Source organism: Xenopus laevis, chromosome 8L (genome assembly GCF_017654675.1).
Source record: "Xenopus laevis strain J_2021 chromosome 8L, Xenopus_laevis_v10.1, whole genome shotgun sequence".
In the NCBI taxonomy this organism is placed as follows: Eukaryota; Metazoa; Chordata; class Amphibia; order Anura; family Pipidae; genus Xenopus; species Xenopus laevis.
The window spans coordinates 32,168,063-32,187,010 of record NC_054385.1 but is presented as its reverse complement, the minus strand read 5'-3'; the positions used below and the strand labels follow the sequence as shown (position 1 = coordinate 32,187,010).

General features: G+C 43.3%; 1 protein-coding gene and 1 long non-coding RNA gene across 2 annotated transcripts; one reads left to right on the top strand and one right to left on the bottom strand.

Moving 5' to 3' along the window:
* Nucleotides 1-780: 780 nt before the first annotated feature.
* LOC121396987 lies at nucleotides 781-17,435 on the bottom strand. The gene is made up of 5 exons (XR_005963298.1): nucleotides 17,353-17,435; nucleotides 10,781-10,885; nucleotides 4,471-4,568; nucleotides 2,168-2,320; nucleotides 781-1,671 (listed from the first exon to the last, which is right to left on the bottom strand). It is a non-coding gene; the product is annotated as an uncharacterized LOC121396987 (long non-coding RNA).
* Nucleotides 6,375-9,949, top strand: LOC121396977 (putative uncharacterized protein DDB_G0287113). Its single transcript, XM_041572653.1, has 10 exons — nucleotides 6,375-6,393; nucleotides 6,884-6,925; nucleotides 7,278-7,347; nucleotides 7,455-7,494; nucleotides 7,612-7,699; nucleotides 7,792-7,842; nucleotides 8,108-8,167; nucleotides 8,311-8,381; nucleotides 8,757-9,086; nucleotides 9,600-9,949. The coding sequence occupies exons 2-10, from the start codon at nucleotides 6,893-6,895 to the stop codon at nucleotides 9,718-9,720; spliced, it is 864 nt and encodes a 287-aa protein (XP_041428587.1). The 5' UTR covers nucleotides 6,375-6,393; nucleotides 6,884-6,892; the 3' UTR covers nucleotides 9,721-9,949.
* Nucleotides 17,436-18,948: the final 1,513 nt, after the last annotated feature.

Sequence of the window (18,948 nt, the reverse complement as noted above, 5' to 3'; positions counted from 1 at the left end):
GCCCATTCGACGTGACGTTGCTCTGCCCCAAAATTGTCCCTGCCGGTTGCACATGCTACTGAGGAATCAGGCCCCCTACCAGGCCCCCTGTACCCCCCCACGACTGCTGGCTCTGCTTCCTCGGCAGTTACGCCACTGTTAACACACACATGTAAATTCATGTGGCACAGGGTTTTTTTTTTTTCCAAAAGAAAATTATAAGTATCAAGTAAGATAACTCAGTCCTGGAAAATAATTAGGAGCAACACATTTAGTGCACTACAGGTGTTGCTGGTCTGCAACATACAAAAACAGGACTTAAAGGGATGCCATCATGATTTTTATGGTATGGCAATTCTAAATTACACTGCAAATAATTAATTCTACCATGTACAATTTCATTCCTAGTCAATTTTTTAGTTGTAATATTGGTGTGTACGCAGCCATCTCAGGTCATTTTGTCTGGTCATAGGCTTTCAGAAAGAGCCAGTGCAGCACTACGGAACTGCTTTCGGACAGGCTATTGTCCTACATAATGTAACGACAGTCTCTCCGTGACATGTTTTTTTTTACTATTGAGTGCTTTTCTTATATCTACCAGGGAGCTGTTATCTGGTTACTTATCCATTGTTCTGCTGATGGACTGTTGGTGTGTGTGTGGGGGGGGGAACCCAACTTGCGGTGCAGCAGTAAAGAGTGACTGAAGCACAAGTCACTTGACTGGGGGGACCTGATAAATTGACAATATGTCTAGCCCTATGTCAGATTTCAAAATCAAATATAAACAAATCTGTTTGCTCTTTTGAAAAAGGGTTTCAGTGCAGAAGTCACGTAGTAAGGTCCACAGGTCCCTGGTGCTCCAGCGAATGCGTATGTGCACTTGTGGGGGGCGTGCGTGTGAAAGCATACAGCTGGCGCTAGGACCTAGAGGCTTCAGGGTGCCTCTGAGGGAAATCCAGCCGTGATGATGATGTCAGAGGAGGGCACAATGATGTTAGTTGAGGTTATGATGCTGGAGTTTCACTTCCAACTGGCTGGATTTCTGTCCAGTATTTTCAATGTTCTAAACTGGATAGAAAGTTTTGAACCGGACAGTCCTTTTAAAACTGGGATGTCCATTTTAAAACTGGACATGTGGCAACCATTGCCCTGTCTATATTCTGCCTGATGAGTAAGCCCAAAGTATGGGAACTATTATAAAGAAACCAGGTATCCAAAAAGCTTTGAAATACATTCTGTAAAAATAGAAAACTGTGCTTGATGATAAGTAAGCCATGTTGAAAAAAAATCAAGGTGAATATCATAATATTTCGATGTCTTTCATTTATTGGTCACACTCACACAGATACTAAGGCATGCCGCCCACGAGTCACGCCTTTTAGTAGGACAGTCCAGATATTCTGAAAACAACTCATAGTTTGCTAATCCATGCTGCGAGGCTGTGACGTCACGCAGTACGTACCGCCTTTGGGGCGTGATTATCTTAATGCACAAGTGCGAGCTGCAAATAATAAGCGGCGTTCTGTGGTGGGGCCGGCAACTTGGCAAGATGTGTGCTCTGCTCACAATTTTTATATTCGGTGCTCGGGCCCCCTGTACTCCCAGGCCCTCCGCGACTGCTGGGTCGGCTTCCTCTGTAGTTACGCCACTGGTGACAGCCAATCACTATGACTGTTACACATGACTATAAACCTAGTGAGAATGAGGAATTAATGTATATTGGGAAGCAGCTTAGAGTTACAATGTTTCAGGAGTCAGAACCAGCAGTTCAAAGAACAGAAAAGAATGAGGAATAAATGGATATTGGGAAGCTGCTTAGAGTTACATTTTTATTTACCAAAAAAGTTTTTGGATTGAGTTCCTCTTTAACCCTTTCACTGTCGGCTGATTTGTTGCATAGGTATTCCCCTGTACTAAGCACAATTCAACAGGAACAGCCCCTAAGTTTGCTGTACAGAGAGCCAGTACAGAGAGTCCTGGCTTTCTTTATGGCAGCTGAGATTCTAGTTATCTGTATAACAGATATGATGTATAATATGAATTCCAGGGGTCCACTGAACATTTTGTTGCCCATTGTACATAGGATTAATAAAGTATCTGGCGTTTAGACACCCCAAAATGACGTTAGTGCATACACATGCCTCTGCAGCTGTATCTGGGGTGCACAGGCGTCTCAGAAGATACTCACCAAGTTCCGCTCCTGACTTTGGCAAAGTTCTCGCTTCGTTGGAACCAATTTAAAGCTACGACTTGGCTGCTTCCTAGACTTGATTCTTCTCTTCTCCTCTGGCTTTGAGGTTTCACTGACTTGGGACTAACCGGCTTCACGTCTTCCTTTTCCCTAGAAAAGTTTGGAAGTGTAAATTTGCTGTTAGATGGCTTTCTCCTGCCAAGATATTGCACTTTTTTACTGGCTCTCTGGAACAAGACTTGTGTTTAAAGGGGTGTTACACCTTTAAGTTAGTTAGTATGTCATAGCATGGCCGATTCTAAAAAACTTTTCAATTGTTCTTCATTATTTATTTTCTATAATTTTTTCAGTTATTTGCCTGCTTCTTCTGACTCTTTCCAGCTTTCAAAAAGGGGGTCACTGACCCATCTTAAAAAAAAAATGCCCTGTATAGTCATTGATACTTTTTATTACTCTTCTGTCTATTCAGGCCCACTCCTATTAATATTCCAGTCTCTCATTCAAATGCATGGCTGCTAGGTTAACTTGAACCCTAGCACCCAGATGGCTGAAATCGCAAATGGGAGAGATGTTGAATAAAAGGCTCAATAACTCAAAAACGATAAATAATGAAAACTGATTGCAAATTGAAGGGGGGGGGGTCTACCTGGGGTGGGGGGTACAAGTTTTTTCCCACCACAGGTTGAATTCTCCTTTAAGGGGTTCAAAAAGTAAGCACAGAAAGTTCAAGAGGAGCTAGAGAACCGAGTTACAGCCCTACAGGATGAGCTGGCTGTCCCACCAAGTTTAACCAATTGCAAAGCAGCGCAGGAACAACTCAATATTCTTGATTTTGAGAGCAGGCAGGGAGAATGCTAGTGCACCTGGATAGAGTACAGACAACCACATTCCATTACGCTACTAAAACTAGAGAACTAACAACCGAACCAACCCATATACAACAAAACTCTAACAGACTTCTATGTCTCCCTATATAGCTCCAGGCTAAACAAAGACAGCCTGTGAAAAATACACCAATTCCTGCACTCCCTTAACTGTCACAAACTTTAACCTGACCATGCCAGTGTTTTTAGACTCAGAAATAACAGTGACTGAAGTGCAGAAGCCATAGACTTGTTCCCTAATGGTCTGCCCATAGAATTCTACAAGCCTCACAGTAAGTCCCATCATATTGAGCTGACATTAAGTAATTATCTTTATTTAATAACTCATCAGCCTTATATTGTGACATTTATATTCTGTATATTGTGAGTGGGTCCCTAAGCCCAGTAAGTGACGGCAGCACAGAGCATGTGCAGTGAATCAGCAGAAAAGAAGATGGGGAGCTACTGGGGCATATTTGGAGACACAGATCTTTACTGCTTTAGGGCTATGGTTGCCTTGGGCTGGTACAGAAGCACAAAACACAATGTACAATATTTCTAGCTAATTCTATAGTTCAACATTAGTTTGAAGGAACCACAGTGATATGGATAACCCACTGGTTGCACTGGTACAGTAAGGCCACTCCAAGCGCAAATTCTCACTGGTGTATAGGAGTATCCAGGAGTATATAAACAATAAGTCTGAGTTCAAGTGCCCGGTAGCCTGGGAAGCGGAGGTGGACAACCTGACAGATACACAATGGCAAGAGATATTATAGACTTAAAATCCTACAGCTTTATCTTGTGTATAAGGCTAATCATACCCAAGAAAAGTTGCACAGAATAAACCCGGAGATTTCACCACTATGCCTTTGCTGCAAACAGCATATAGCTGTTTCACAACCTTTTGGAATACCCAGCACTCCAAAGATACTGGGCAGAAATAGTCTCTACCCTAAATGAATACCTACCTGAGAAGGTCGCTTTTTTTGTCACAAAACAGGAAAGTAAAAAATGTTTTCCCCTTCCCACCCCTAATTTGCATATGCAAATTAGGGTTAGGATTTGGTTCAGTATTAGGCCGAACCTTTGGATAAGGATTCAGGGAATCGGCCAAATCCAAAATAGTGGATTCGGTGCATCCCTACTTTATACGCTATGATCTACATCCTGTCTATAAGGCTTTCAAAAGCCAACAGCCCTGCCATTGTTTGCTTGCTAACCCAAGGAATTTCTGTTAATGTATTTCCTATACAATTTAGTCTGTACCATACCATATGCCTGTATAAATTGTACATCCAAAAACCCCAACCCTCATCCTAGAACACCCACTGATACGCAATAGCTTAATTATATGGCACCAGCTAAACAAAAACTGTTCACTGGCTCCATATACATCACCACGGACCCCAATAAGAAACAATACTGACTACTTACCTGGGATTGAAGATAAGGGATACAAAACTGTTTTTGGGCTCCAGAATCTTCAATCGAGGCACCTTCTAGGCACGGAAAAAGACCATATCCCCACGTTCCTAGAAAACAAAGAAAAGCAGTGAGTTGGGAACAAGTGGAGGTACCTACAGCTGAAACGTTATATCAATAGGAAATACTGTGTGTAGACCACTAACCAGCTTTGAAACATATAGCGCTATAAATAGACGTCACAGACTCTTTCTAACGTTGGAACACAAACTCCCCAACTAACCCAACTGTACTTGTCTTGGGAAATGGACTCAAACCTCAATCCCTGAGCAAGATTGGCTGGACATATTCCAAATAATAAAAAAAATGCTCAATAAGCAATAAATACAATTGTAACCCCCATCTCTACCTGAAGAATGGATGCCCTACAAGCAAAGGCCCAAACCGGTTGTACCAGACTAAGCAACAGAAGCAGCACTGATTGATACCATGGCTGATGAATGAATGGATCCAACAAATATGGCAGCGCAGTAACTGCACTGATTCAATAAGCCACACATACAAAGCAATGTTCTGTGTATTTAATAGGCTGTGTATGTAGTGCACATCTAATTAGAAATAAATGCCATATAAACCTCACTCATCAACAAGGGACACTTCCCCTTTAAGAGCAGGGAACAGAAGTGACTTTCCACATGGGGATTTGACAGTTGGTTTAGTCCGTTGGTTGGCACTGTGGTGAGAGGTAAGCAAACTTTCCCTCTGGGCATTTTTTAGCCAAGTAACCCTTATTTTAGTGCAAAAAGAGGGGGAATTGGGGCGATATCTGCCCCCAGGCTAGCGGGTGTTGTGTCTCTCACTGATTTTAGTGAGTTTGGAGATTTTTTCCCTAACTTGTGCTTGGGAGATGCCTTTAATCTTAGTGTTGGTAGGGAGACACAGACCCTGGATTTGGCAATTAATGCAGGACTGTCGGCAGATATTCACATTATCTACTGAAGGTAACATTTGGGGACCCCTGTACCACAACATAAGATGATAAATTAGTGTTCCCAGTATTGACAGGCTCCTTAGAGATTTGCCCTTTGCCCCCTGGGTGTATGATGTGCCCTGCTCTTATGTACCAACATTGTAGATAAATACATGTTCCCTTTATACAAGTCTGGAACTAGGGGAGAACAGCAGATGCACGTGCCATGGGGACAGTCGGGGGTTATAGCAAATAAGTGGAGGACATACACCAAGGTCCCATAGAAGAGAGGAGACTTAGGGATTTGACAGTTGGTTTAGTCCGTTGGTTGGATCTGTGTTAAGTGTATATTCCATCTGAGAGATTTTCTGACAAACAACCTTTACTATAGTAAAAGAAAGACGGGAAAAGGTTGGGTGATGCCCCCAGACTAGCAGATGTTGCTCCTCTCCCTGATTTTAGTGAATTTGGAGACTTTTCCCATAAAATGTGCTTGGGAGATGCCTTTAATGTTAGTGCTGGTTGGGAGACACAGACCAGGATTTGGCAGTTATTCAGGGCTTTCAGCAAATTGACTGTGTGAGGAAACTTCCAGCATTCTAGAAACTGAGGCCCAGTACCTGCTAGAAGTGACACAAAGCTCTAGTTTAGGGGAAAATAGATCTCTGCCTTCCTCTGTATTATATAGGAAATATTAAGTACTAAATTCATTAACTTGTCTTTTTATTCTCTTTTCTATACAGATTGCTACGGTGCTTTTCCTGCATTTTTGGACAGCGACTTCTGTGCTTCAGACCTGCCTAATAACATCTGGGTTTTTTGGCTTCTCCATTGTTCAGTTAATAACATCTTCATCTGAACAGTGTAAGAGAGAGCCAGGGGTTCCTTAGGGAAGGCCCCCCTCGGGGTGGCCCGGCCTTGTGCCGCCCCCTTTTTTTCCCCCTTAGGAGAATCTTCTTTAAGAGGTAATCTTGCAAATTCAACTGATACAGCACACTTGATTTCTTCTTCAGCGAGTCTGTCCTAAATTCACTTGGGGGGTGGAGTCCCACGTGGCTTTGTGCATATGAGCCCATACGGTTACTGTATATGGGATTTATAAGAAGCAAATCCATCAGCAGCATTAATAATGGGCTTTTATCATTGAGTGGAACAATGTTTCATATGAATGGGGGAATACAGATAAGGAAATAAATGGATGGCCTGCCTTTTAGTTAACTTTTAGTATGTTATAGGATGACTAATTCTAAGCAACTTTCAATTGGTCTTCATTAACGTTTTTAAAAGCTGCTGAAAAAAGCTAAATAACTCAAAAACCACAAACAATAAATGATAACCGAATGAAAATTGTCTGATCATATCACCCTCTACATCATACAAAAAAATAATTTAAAGGTGAACAAACCCTTTAACTGTGACTTCATTTTGCCTGATTATGTCCATTTGTCCTTTTAGATTTCGACGATGGAGAAATCATTGAGAAATCCATCTCTCAAGGTAATGCATGTGTGTTAAAAGTTCCTCTCTCATCTGAACTGGTGTTTCCCTTTCACTCTTCTATATAAGCTCTCCATAAGCAGCTGGCTGGCTGTCTGCGCCGTTTCCTTTATACATATAGGTGGGAGCTGCCATACCATTTGCATCTGTGCAGGTAGAACAGACATCCAGGGAATCCTATCACTATGTTTATTTCCTTTTCAGAATACAATGTCCTTATTCCTGGCATGTTTGCCCCATAGAAACCCCAAACCCTTTTCTGTCTCTACTCTCCTCAGAGCGAGACTGACTATGAGCAGCATTTAGAGCCCTTTAGTATTCTGTCACTAATGCTCTTTCCTTTCACTTACAGACGCTGTACTCCGTCCTGAAGAACTTCAGGGAGGAATATACAGACTTTGAGGCCCTTGCCTCTTATTACGGTAAAATCCAATATTCTTTATCAGTTCCTTATGTTGTTAGTTTTATTATATGTGAATTCCTTTCACCCTTTAGCTCAGTATTTAATGGAAATGTGTTTTTCCTGCAGAAGATCACTACTGGGTCCAATACAGCAAGAACTTCAACATGTAAGTAAAACATAAATGGACATGTTGGGAATCATTTGCTATTGCCCGGTGCTTATTGCAAGGGCAATAAGGCTGGAAAATATTTTATTAATGCTCAGTGGTATTTTTCTTTTTCAGAAAACACTTCCTTCTTACTTGTATTGAGGACCCGAGGATGAGGGCCAAGGAGAACATTGCCCAATACAGTTTAATGCTCGACTCACTGGTATGTAATGCAGAATAGAGGTTTTGATAAATAGGGAACAAATGATATTAGATTGCCAGCTCTTATCTCACGCTTCTTTCTTTATGTTACAGGAAGTGCTCAAGAGGGAACGTGCCTCCCTCAAGAATGCCAAGCTGCCTCCTGTAAGTTTCACTAGTATTATTATTATAGGAGAGGTTATTATTCACTGTGTGTCTCTATAATAATTAAGAACAATATTATTCATTCTCTCTCCTGCTCCCCTGGGGGGGGGGCATCTAAAGTCACCCATCCAAGTGTCATTTTAACCAGCAACAAAAATGGGGTTATGCTAAGACACTGCATAGAGTTTTATTACAAGGGGCAACATGGGCACAATAATGGCATTGGTACAAAGAAGTGCTTAACACTGACTCTCTTCTTCCACAGGGTCATCCAACACGACTGCAAAACCGGAGGCAGAAATATGAGTATCAGAGGCTGGAGAATGTAAGTTCACCTGGGATCACTGTCCCTGATGCTTTTCTTGGGTGTTTAAAAGGTACTATTAGCAGCACATATACAGCCATAATTCTAATTGTCTCCTTTCTTTCCCCTTTGCTCCTATCCTCGTGCCTCCCCTGTGCTCACAGACCATCAAACATCATTTTTGCCAGTTTCAAATCGAGCTCTTGAGGGAGCAGAAGCTGCGGGAAGCTGCTCGGTATGTACTTTGCAATTACCACTTTCAATTACAGTTACTGGCACATAACATATTCAAAAAATAGATGTTTTCTCATAGCTCTGGGTGCTTTGGCCATACTAATAATAAATAGCACAGAAACTAGTGGAACTTTTTTAGGTCCCTACAACCATAGCACCTATCTCCGCATGAAACCCAGCATGGAACTTGCTTAGCTCAGTAACTGCCCAATGTGTTACAGTAGGGACAGGTGTGTAGAAGGTACAATGGTATTACTTAGGTACAAGTCTATCTGGCTATTTTAATCCTCCAGTGATCAGAATTGTAGTTGCAATACTTTGGAAACATATGACAATAATGACTCAATATTTGACATTTTCTTCCCTTCAAACCTAGTAAGAAACACACGCACAAACAAACTCCTGCAGCTAAAGAAAAGGAGGATGGAGCCACTGCAGCAGCAGAAGAGGGAGCCCTTGCCTCACAGGGGAAAGAAGAAGGAGCAAAAGAAAAAGAAGAGGAGGAAGAAGCAGCTCCCGGAAAAGAACAGCAAGAGGAGCAACAGGAGAAGATGGAGGAGCAATCTCCTGCAGTGAAAGAACAGGTAAGAATGAAGAGGAAAAGGAATGAAGAGGAAGCTCCAGCAGCGGAGAATAAAGAAGAGGGAGCGGATGGAGAAGAAGCTCCTCCAAGGAAGCGGCCAAGGAAGGACTACAGAGGATTTAGGTAATGTATCTAATTATGGGCTATTGCTTATTATCTGCAGATGCCCCATGTTGGCCAGTGCAACTCTATTTCACCTCCTGCTGTTCCTATCATATGGGCTGCCCAAATTAGTAGAATAAAAGAATGGCGGCCACAGTGGGTATGGCTCCTTCTACACTCACGTGCTGATCGGTCATGGTGCGTAACTGCTAGGCCGGTGTAGGGGTGCCTTTAGGTTGTGCCAGGTACTCTGGGTAAGAATCCAGCCAAGACTACAGATATCAGTTCTGGTTCTCTAGTAGGCCAATGAGGGGGGAGGTAGGTAACTCTGATAGGACTGCTGTAGCATTTGCTCACATATCCACCTTTGGGAATGGGTTTCTCACTGGAAGCAAGACTGGCACCAGGTGATCAATATAAAAATAAAAGGTGCCATGCCAGGTAGCTGAGAATGAGCCTTTTATATAATAAAAAAACAAGTATTAGTCTGTAATTAATTCTTATTTTAATCATTTCTAAACTTTTTCTTTTCAGTGTTCCACCAGAAGACTCTTCAGACAGTTCTGCTGCCACCGACGCAACCCTGCTCCTTGCATGCCTTCTGTGGCTGTTTGTGCATATCTGTGTGTTTGTGTGTGTCTATGTGTGTCTGTGAGTGTTTGTCTATGTTTGTGTGTGTCTGTGTCTAGCCATGATCCAGGGTATAAACCGACTGCCGTTTGAAGGAGTCAGGAAGGAATTTTTACCCTCAGTTCAAATTGGCCAAGTGCTGGGGTTTTTTGCCTTCCTCTGGATCATCAGCTGTTGATTATTGTTGATGCCCAACAATAATTGCATATTTAAATCAATAAATCTCCTGTTCCCACCAACAGGTTTCCCATAAACATGTCTCTGTGTTTTTAATTGAATAACTATGGTGAATATTGAAGGGAGGGTCTCCTGTGCCTCATTCTGCTTAAGGTGACTGACCAATTGTGTGAAGGGATGTGCGTTTGTGTGTATCTAAATAATACCGCTGGGGCTGATGAACATCTGCAAGTGCAGAACAGGGTTGGGTAAAACTGTGTTGTGTTGCTCATAGAGGGTTTAATTGAAGAACTGGTTTAATATCTCTGCAGGTGAGTTGCTATAGTGGGTTCTGCTGTGGGACTTGGTTAATATGTACATGATGGGGCTGAAAGACACAGATATAAGGTCATTCTACCTACTATAGTATTATACATACTGAACTCTAATGATTGGAATGTATTAAATATTGCTTTACTCAATAGGCCACAATCCAACAGCATTTCTAACAATGTGCCCCATTGATACTATAACAGGCATTTAATAAATGGATATGCTTGATATAGGGGGATGTTTATGATGGATTAGTTTTTAGGTAACTCTCTGTACAGGTTATAAGAAGCTTTTGTGGTGGTAGTGGTGGTGGGGGTCCTGCTAATGGTCCTGGTAACGAGAAGCATTCCATTCCTTCTCAACCCCACACAATCCCCTCTAAGGCCGACTGTCAGCAGAATTAACTCCTGTAGCAACACAGTACTCCACATTCAGATCTCCATGGACTTTGTCAACAAAATACATGAGGTAAAACAGGAGACCAATGAGACTATGGGGTCCTATAATGTTACATCTCTTTTCACGTGCATACCCACATCTGAGATAATTGGAAGGCAATTAAAAGACAATGTGTGTATGTAACTTCTTTGATTTACCTGGAAGGGGTATCTGTTCCTGCAAGCATTGCTGAGATCAGTGATCGCAATCTCGACACCTTTAATCTGAGCCAAATCAATGGCACCACGGAAAGAGAGTATTTTCTGGAAAGGAAAGTATATAATTATAAAGGAACATACTGGGGGAGCTGCTACTGTGTATTATTTGGCATTTGCCAATACAGTTAACAAATAGTGACAGATAATAGCAATGACATTTCCACATGTTTATAAACCTAGCGAGAATGAGAAATTAAAGGGACAGAGACAATCGCAATGACAGTTACACATGACTATAAACCAAGTGAGAATGAGGAATTAATTGATATTGCGAAGTTGCATAGTTACATCGTTTAAGGGTCAGAGTTATGTTGTTTCAGGAGTCCGAACCAGCAGTTCAGAGAACAGAAAAGAATGAGGAATGAATGGCTATTGGAAAAATTGCTTAGAGGTACATTGTTTCAGGAGTTATAACCAGCAATTCAGATAACAGAAAAGAATTTGGAATGAATGATATTGGGAAGCTGCTTAGAGTTACATTTTTATCAGCCAAAAAAGTTTTTCGCAAAAAGCATTGGTTTCTAAGTGTCTAAAAAATGAAAGAAAAATCATGTTTCCCATAAAAACAAACACATATATCAGAAACACAATTTATTTATGTAAGAGAACACAGCAGATTTGAAAAGTTCTATGTCTCCTGAATGCGCCAATATCTATATATAAATATATAAATATAGTTTTATGAAGATTTCTCACTTGTATAGATCAAAAACTCCAAACTTATGTCATTCTATTATCACAGAACCCCTCAGTGACTTCTAATATCCTTATCATTTAAAGTAGGGAGTACGTTGTCTCTTATAGTATATGAGTGATGCTCAAAGATCTCTGTATAACTCAACCTGCAGCCTCATGACTTTATATGGTCACAGAACCCGTCAGTGAAAGCAAATATCCTTAACATTTACGGTATTTACAGTGGGGTTGCAGTATCCCTTATAATACGAGTGATAGCCAACTGACTAACTCAGCCTGCAGCCATATGCATTTATATGGTCTCAAACCCCTCAGTGACTTTCAATATCCTCATAATTTACAGTGGGGGTACATTATCCCATATAATACTTGGGTGATACTCAGAGTTGCCTCTAGAACTCAGACTGGAGCCTTGTGCCTTTATATGGTCACAGAACCCCTCAGTGAAAGCAAATAACCTTAACATTTACGGTAGGGGGCACACAATCTCTTAAAATACCTGTGTGATACTTAAGGTCCACTGTATAACTTAGTCCACAGTCTTGTCTCTTTTATGGTCACAGAACCCCTCAGTTACATCTAACACGCATATCATTTAGGGGGTACAGTATCCTTTATAGTCCCTGTATAAATAAGCCTGTAGCTTTGCGCCTTTACATGGCTACAACCTCTCATTGACTTCTAATATCCTTACAATTTACAGTGGGGTTGCAGTATCCCTTATAATATGAGTGACAGTCAATTGGCTAACTCAGCCTGCAGCCATATGCATTTATATGTCCCGAAACCCTCAGTGACTTTTAATATCCTTATAATTTACAGTGGGGGTACATTATCCCATATAATACTTGGATGATACTCAGAGTTCCCACAATAACTCTAGCCTGCAGCCTTGTGCCTTTATATGGTGACAAACCCCCTCAGCGACATCTAATATCCTTATAATTTAACGAAAGGGGGTACATAATCCCTTATAATACACAAGTGATACTCAGAGTTCCCTGTATAACTCAGCCTGCAGCCTCGTGAGTTTATATGGATTACATTATCCATTATAATACATGAGTGATCATCAAGAGTTTCCTAAATAACTTTGAATCCCTCAGCGACTTCTAATATATTTATAACTTACAGTGAGGGTTCATTATCCTTTATAATACACGAGTGATAGTCTAATGTTTAACTCAACGTTCAGCCTTGTGCCTTTATATGGTTGCAGAATCAACCGCTTAGTGAAATCGAATATCCTTATTATTTACAGAAGGGGGTACAGTGTCACTTGCATCCATCTATTTCAGATAACGATGTCTAGATGATCTGCCTGCATATAAAGGGGATCATTTGCAAGGTGCAACAATTAAAAATGTTTTTTTTTTTTGTACTTTGCATTTAGCCCTATGGGCTGCACCCAAAGAGCTGTGCCTTATTATGAATACACTGAATTCTGAGAGGAAGAGTGGTGAACAGTGTGAGTTTCCAGGTAGCCACATCGCTTGTGCTTCATTCAAGCAACAGGCTAGGATGTACCTGGGTCTGCAAGACACAGAAAAGACATAATTAATAACTAACTATTGCAAGTGTTAAGCACAGAGTTGCCTTGCAGATGACGTGCTACGCTCTGATCCAGGTCCTGCTCTTCTTCTGGCGCTTTGGTAATTTTCATCACTTTCGGCGCATGCGCAGTTGTAGCGAACCAGGAAAATGCTCCAACTCCAAACGGCAGTCTTGTACTTTAAAGCAATGCCTTTAAGGGTGTACCACCAAGTACTGTAGGGAAAAGTTTAAAGGTCTCGGCATAAGTGAATTCAGACTCTCAGCATAGCGTAAACCACTCGCTTCCACCCACACCAACCCTTCCGCCCATTCACCAACCCACATGCTAAATGGACCATCTCCCCGCCTAATAGTTTAAAAATTAGTAGCTTTGTCAAAGGCCGCGGGTCCCTTCGTGGGTAAAGGGGTGGCCGGGTTCCCTGCGTGGGTAAAGAAGTGGGCGGGTTGCCTTCATGGGTAATGGGGCAGGTTGGTTCCCTGCATGTGTAAAGGGGGAGGCGGGTTCCCTACATGGGTGATGGGGCAGGTGGGTTCCTTGCGTGGGAAAAGAGGCGGGCGAATTCCCCTTCGTGGGTAAAGGGGCGGGTGGATTTCGTGCATGGATAAAGGGGCGGGGCGGTTCCATGCATGGGCAAAGGGGTGGACGGGTTCCATGCATGGGTAAAGGGGTGGGAGGGTTCCCTGCGTGGGTAAAGGAGAAGGCGGGTTCCCTGCATGGGTAAAGGGGCAGGCGGGTTCCCTGCGTGTGTATATGGGCGGGTGAGTTACCTGCATGGATAAAAGGTGTGGGCGGGTTCCCTGCGTGGGTAAAGGGGCAGGCGGATTTTCTGCATGGTAAAGGTGTGGGCGGGTTCCATGCATGGGTAAAGGGGCGGTCGGGTTCCCTGCATGGGTTTAAGCGAGCAACGCGGGTTCCTTGCGTGGGTAAAGTTGCGGGTGGATTTCGTGCATGAGTAAAGGGATGGGAGGGTTCCATGCATGGGTAAAGGAGTGGGCAGTTTCCTGCATGGATAAAGGGACGGGCAGGTTCCTCGCACTGGATAAAGGGGCGGGGCAGGTTCCCTGCATGGATTAAAGGGGCGGGCAGGTGAGTTTCCCTGTAGGGTAAAGGGGCAGGTGGGTTTTCTGCATGGGTAAAGAAGTGGGTGGGTTTCCCTGCGTGGATAAAGGAGCGGTTTGCTTGCATGGGTAAAGGGTTTTGCAGCTTCCCTGCGTGGGTAAAGGGGCAGGCAGGTTCCCTGAGTGAATAAAGGGGTGGGAAGGCCGGCTCCATGCATGGGTAAAGGGGCGGGCGAGTTCCCTGCATGGGGGTAGGCGGGTTTCCATGCATGGGTAAAGGGGCGGGCGAGTTCCCTGCATGGGGGGTAGGCGGGTTCCATGCATGGGTAAAGGGGCGGTGGGTTTCCTGCATGGGTAAAGGGGTGGACGAGATCCCTGCGTGGGTAAAGGGGAGGGTTCCCTGTGTGGGTAAAGAGGGCAGGTTCCATGCATGGGTAACGGGGCGGGCGGGATCCCTGTGTGGGGTAAAGGGGGGGCAGGTAGGATTCCTACATGAGTAAAGGGGTGGGTTCCATGCATGGGGTAAAGAGACAGGCATGTTGCCAGCGTGGGTAAAAGAGGCGGGTTCCCTACGTGGGTAAAGGGGCAGGCGAGATCCCTGCGTGGGTAATGGGGCGGGTTCCCTGTGCGGGTAAAGGGCAAGTTCCATGCTTGGGTAAAGGGGCGGGTTCCCTGTGTGGGTAAATGGGGCGGGTTCCATGCGTGGGTAAAGGGGGTGGGGTTGGGATCCCTGTGTGGGTAAAGGGGCAGGTGGGTTTTCCTATGTGAGTAAAGGAGTGGGCGGGTTCCATGCATGCGTAAATAGACAGGCATGTTGCCAGCATGGGTAAAGAGGCGGGTTCCCTGTGTGGGTAAAGGGGCGGGTGGGTTGCCTGCGTGGGTAAAGGGGTGGGCGGGTTCCACGCGTGGTAAATGGGCTGGCGAGTTCCCATCGTTAATAAAGTGGTGCATGGGTTACCAGCATAGGTAAAGGGGTGCACGGTTTGCCTGCGTGGGCAAAGGGGCTCGTGGGTTCACTGTCTGGGTAGAGGGGAGGGCAGGTTCCCTGCATGGGTAAAGGGGGCAGGCGGGCAGGTTCCCTGTGTAGGTAAAGGGGCAGGCGTGCGGGTTCCCTTTGTGGGTAAAAAGGCGGGTGGGTGGGCTCCATGCGTGGGTAAAGGGGTGGACGGGTTCCCTGCGTGGGTAATGGGGCAGAACAGCCTCTTTATTAGAGAGAGAAAAGGTGCTCGCTGTGTTTTACTCCTCTGGGATTGTCTCCCCTGAGGGGCAAGATGTTTACTACAAGTGACACACGGGTGCTGCTGTGTTTTATTGGCACCCGGTGTTCTGGGTCATTATAATTATATCTTCATAATCATTATTAATATAATTATGGGAAAAAAAGATGCCTGATGTTGGGCTGCCCCTTACCTGCCCTTATGTTGGGGAGATTCCAGTGGTGGGAAGGAGCACAGCTTACAAGCAGGCATCAAGGAGGGAGGGCAGATGCAGGGTGTGGTGCAGCCCACAAGCAGGCAAGGAGGAAAAAAATCTGTTATACCCTCTCCCATTGCATAACAGCCACCAGTGGGAATTATCTGCTCACTGGCGCCTATGACAACACAGCCAAAGTGTGGACATACCCTCTGTGGGGGGCCAACAACGACTCTCGCTGGCCACAAAGGGAAAGTCACAGGATTGAACATTTCATGGGACGGAGAACTAATCACCACCTGTTCCTTCGACAGAACCTTCAAGCTGTTGGCCTAATATAACCCCCCATAGTGACTCTTCAGGGTGTGTAGATAATTGAAATAGATGTTTCTAATCCTGACTGCCAGGTGTGTGGCCCTCTTGCTACAACTCCCATATCCTCAAGTTGTTAAACTACAACTCCCTTATCCTCCCGAAACGGCCACATGCCCAGCACCTCTAATACCAGAACTGTTGGCGCTTTCCTCTTCTCCTGTACCTGGTGGCATTCTCATCCCTGCCCCCACTCTGCACACCATGCCCATTACATTCTATTGCACTGGTTTCCCAGGGTCAAGAAAAAAAGCACCAGTTATTGGACAGTGGGTGCGCGCGGGTGTTTCTCTTCATTGCACAAATACAATTAGTCAAACTGGAATCTTCTCAAGTTCTGTGTGCCAGAGGTGCGGGGAGTTGGGCAGAAAACACACACAATGGGCATCATGTGCTGCTTAACAACTGCTGCCTTGTGTTATTATAAAGGAGAGAGAACAACCCTGTCAGCCAATCAGAATGCAACATCTGTGTGGGTAAAGGGTGGTGGGCGGGCGGGTTCCCTGTGTGGATAAAACACATTTGCTATAGTAATTACATATCTAACATGTGACTTATGGTACATATACTGCAATAACTAATGCCAGCCATTGAGGGAAGCTTAAACTGCCTTTTCCATTCAGTACCATGGACAGCACTCTGTGGCTGCAGCTCCTATTGATTGACACACTGGTTGGTGGCACCGCTGTCACAGCAAAGAGTCAGTTCTATACACCTACAGATAACATTTTTATGCTAATAATTTTCTATTAGATATCCTTGTACCACTGATATAGGCTGGACTCTGTGGTTGGACATGTTTACGTATAGGTTTTATCTAAGTATGTGGCATAATGGGGGCCCCAAAATGAAGACACCCCATTTGAGCTATCAGTTCTGTCATTCCAGATACTGCCAAATCAACACATTTACAGATTTCTATTGAGGGAACAAAAGTAGAAAAGGCTACATTAACACCAAAAAACATATTTTTGGAAAGTACACATTCCACTGAATCCCAATAACTGTAGATATGCTTGTCTTTCTACTCCAAAGCATCAAGCCGTAAACCTTTACTAAATTTTTATATTTGGTTACATTTCCAAAAATCCCCTCAAAGTTTTCACCTTGAAGTATCTTATCTTTCAAATACTATTAGTTACCAAGATAAAAAAAAATCCTAAATACTAGCGCAGAGAGCACATTGGCTCTGGACCCCTCCGCCAACATTTGGACCTCTCCCTTGACTCCCTTTGACACTGACACTGCCTGTCAAATAAATGCATATCTGGCTGCTGTCTATCTGCTGTATTAGTATAATAAAAAAGCATTCTCAACCCTTATCTATGAATTAACTTCTATAGCCCACTACCAGAAATTGTCTTATTGGGCAAAGCCTGAACATGTTCTGTACCAACAAAAAGCCATAATAGCCATACCATGAGAGTGTCCCGGGAAATGTCTTGTCTTCTTCTGTATTATGATCTCAATTCCATCCCTTCTTCTTTTTACTCTTTTCTTCTGCCTTCTTAATGGCATATTCTTGATAAAGACAAAATGAATGAAAATTGTTAATTAAAAAACCCCAGGGTTTTTTTTTTTGGGGCTACTTAAGATTTCCAAATCTACCATAATTAATGTGCAACCCCACTAAATAAATAACATTGAATAAAACCCCATGCTTATGCAGCCCTAATGCTAAAGGGGACCTGTCACCACATTCCCCTCTAAAGGGCTTGAGCAGTGACTATAAGAAAACTAATCCTATGCTAACCAGGCCTCACACTTCCTACTTACTTGGGTCCTGGCTGTGGTTCAACTGCAAAAGTGGCTTCTTCAATAGATGTTCCTCCTCTGATGCACATCTGCCCTGTGACTTGTCTCCTGTCATATTCTTCTAAACTCCAACCTCTTAGAACCTCCTATGTGTCTCACTACTCCCTCTAGTGGCCAAACACTATATATACAGCTAATGTCTAATCTAACCCATCTCTGGTAATTAAAGCTGTAATTACAGATTTAACCCTTTCACTTGCAGGCCGATATGGCTGATTTGAAATAAAAAATCATGTTTCACATAATACAATCACACATATCAGACACATAATTTATTTTTATGTACGAGGACACAGTATATTTGGAAAGTTCTCCACAACACGTCAATACCAATGAATATAATTTATGAAATATTTCTTCACTTGTATAGATTAAAACTCCAAGCAGTTCACTACTAAAATTCCAAAGCACTGGCTGCCCAAAACTCCATAAGTTTGATTTCAAGGCCAAACATTCAACTAACTGTAGGTTTACCCTAGAAAACTACACATTTAGAAAGGAGCAGATTCTGGCAAATAATAAGAACATATATCTATTGTACTAGTGATGTGCGGGCAGGCCCGATACCCACGGTTTACCCTCTGATCTCCCACCCGCCACTGTCAAATGCCGGCATTTGACTTCGTCTTTATAGACGCTGCACATGCTCGGGTCGGCGTCTATAAAAGCAACCCGGAAGTCGGATGCGGTGGGCACGGGGTAAGGAGGGCGGGTATATACTACGTACTCCAAACTACCAAGTTGCAATTCTTTTCTAAAATTATAATCTTTTTGTTAGAAACTAGTGAATTTTTGAAAAATTAGCTCAAAGATTCTAGTCTACAGCATCATATATGCCACATATCATTGGTTACCAAGGTAAAACACTCTATGAATGCCAGGATTCCACTGAACAGTTTATGGCCAATGTGTATGGTTTATGTAAGTATACTGCATATAGGGGCCTCAAAACAAAAACAGCAACAATCGCAGAAACCGTCTTGCCTTACTAAAAACTATCCCACAGTAACAGCAACAATCCCGGAGATAATCTTGCCTTACTAAAAAACTATCCCACAGTAACAGTAACAGCAACAATCCTGGAGGACCATCTTGCCTTAATATACACTACCCTACAGTCACAGCAATAATCCTGGAGATCATCTTGCGTAACTAAATACTATCCCACAGTAACAGTATCAATCCCTGAGACGATCTTG

Excerpts from the sequence above, each read along its gene's own strand:
- LOC121396977 (XM_041572653.1), top strand. The coding sequence starts at position 6,893 with ATGGAGAAATCATTGAGAAATCCATCTCTCAAG. Across the intron at positions 7,495-7,611 it reads TACAGCAAGAACTTCAACAT|AAAACACTTCCTTCTTACTT; the intron begins GTAAGTAAAACA and ends TTTCTTTTTCAG. Across the intron at positions 8,382-8,756 it reads AAGCTGCGGGAAGCTGCTCG|TAAGAAACACACGCACAAAC; the intron begins GTATGTACTTTG and ends CTTCAAACCTAG.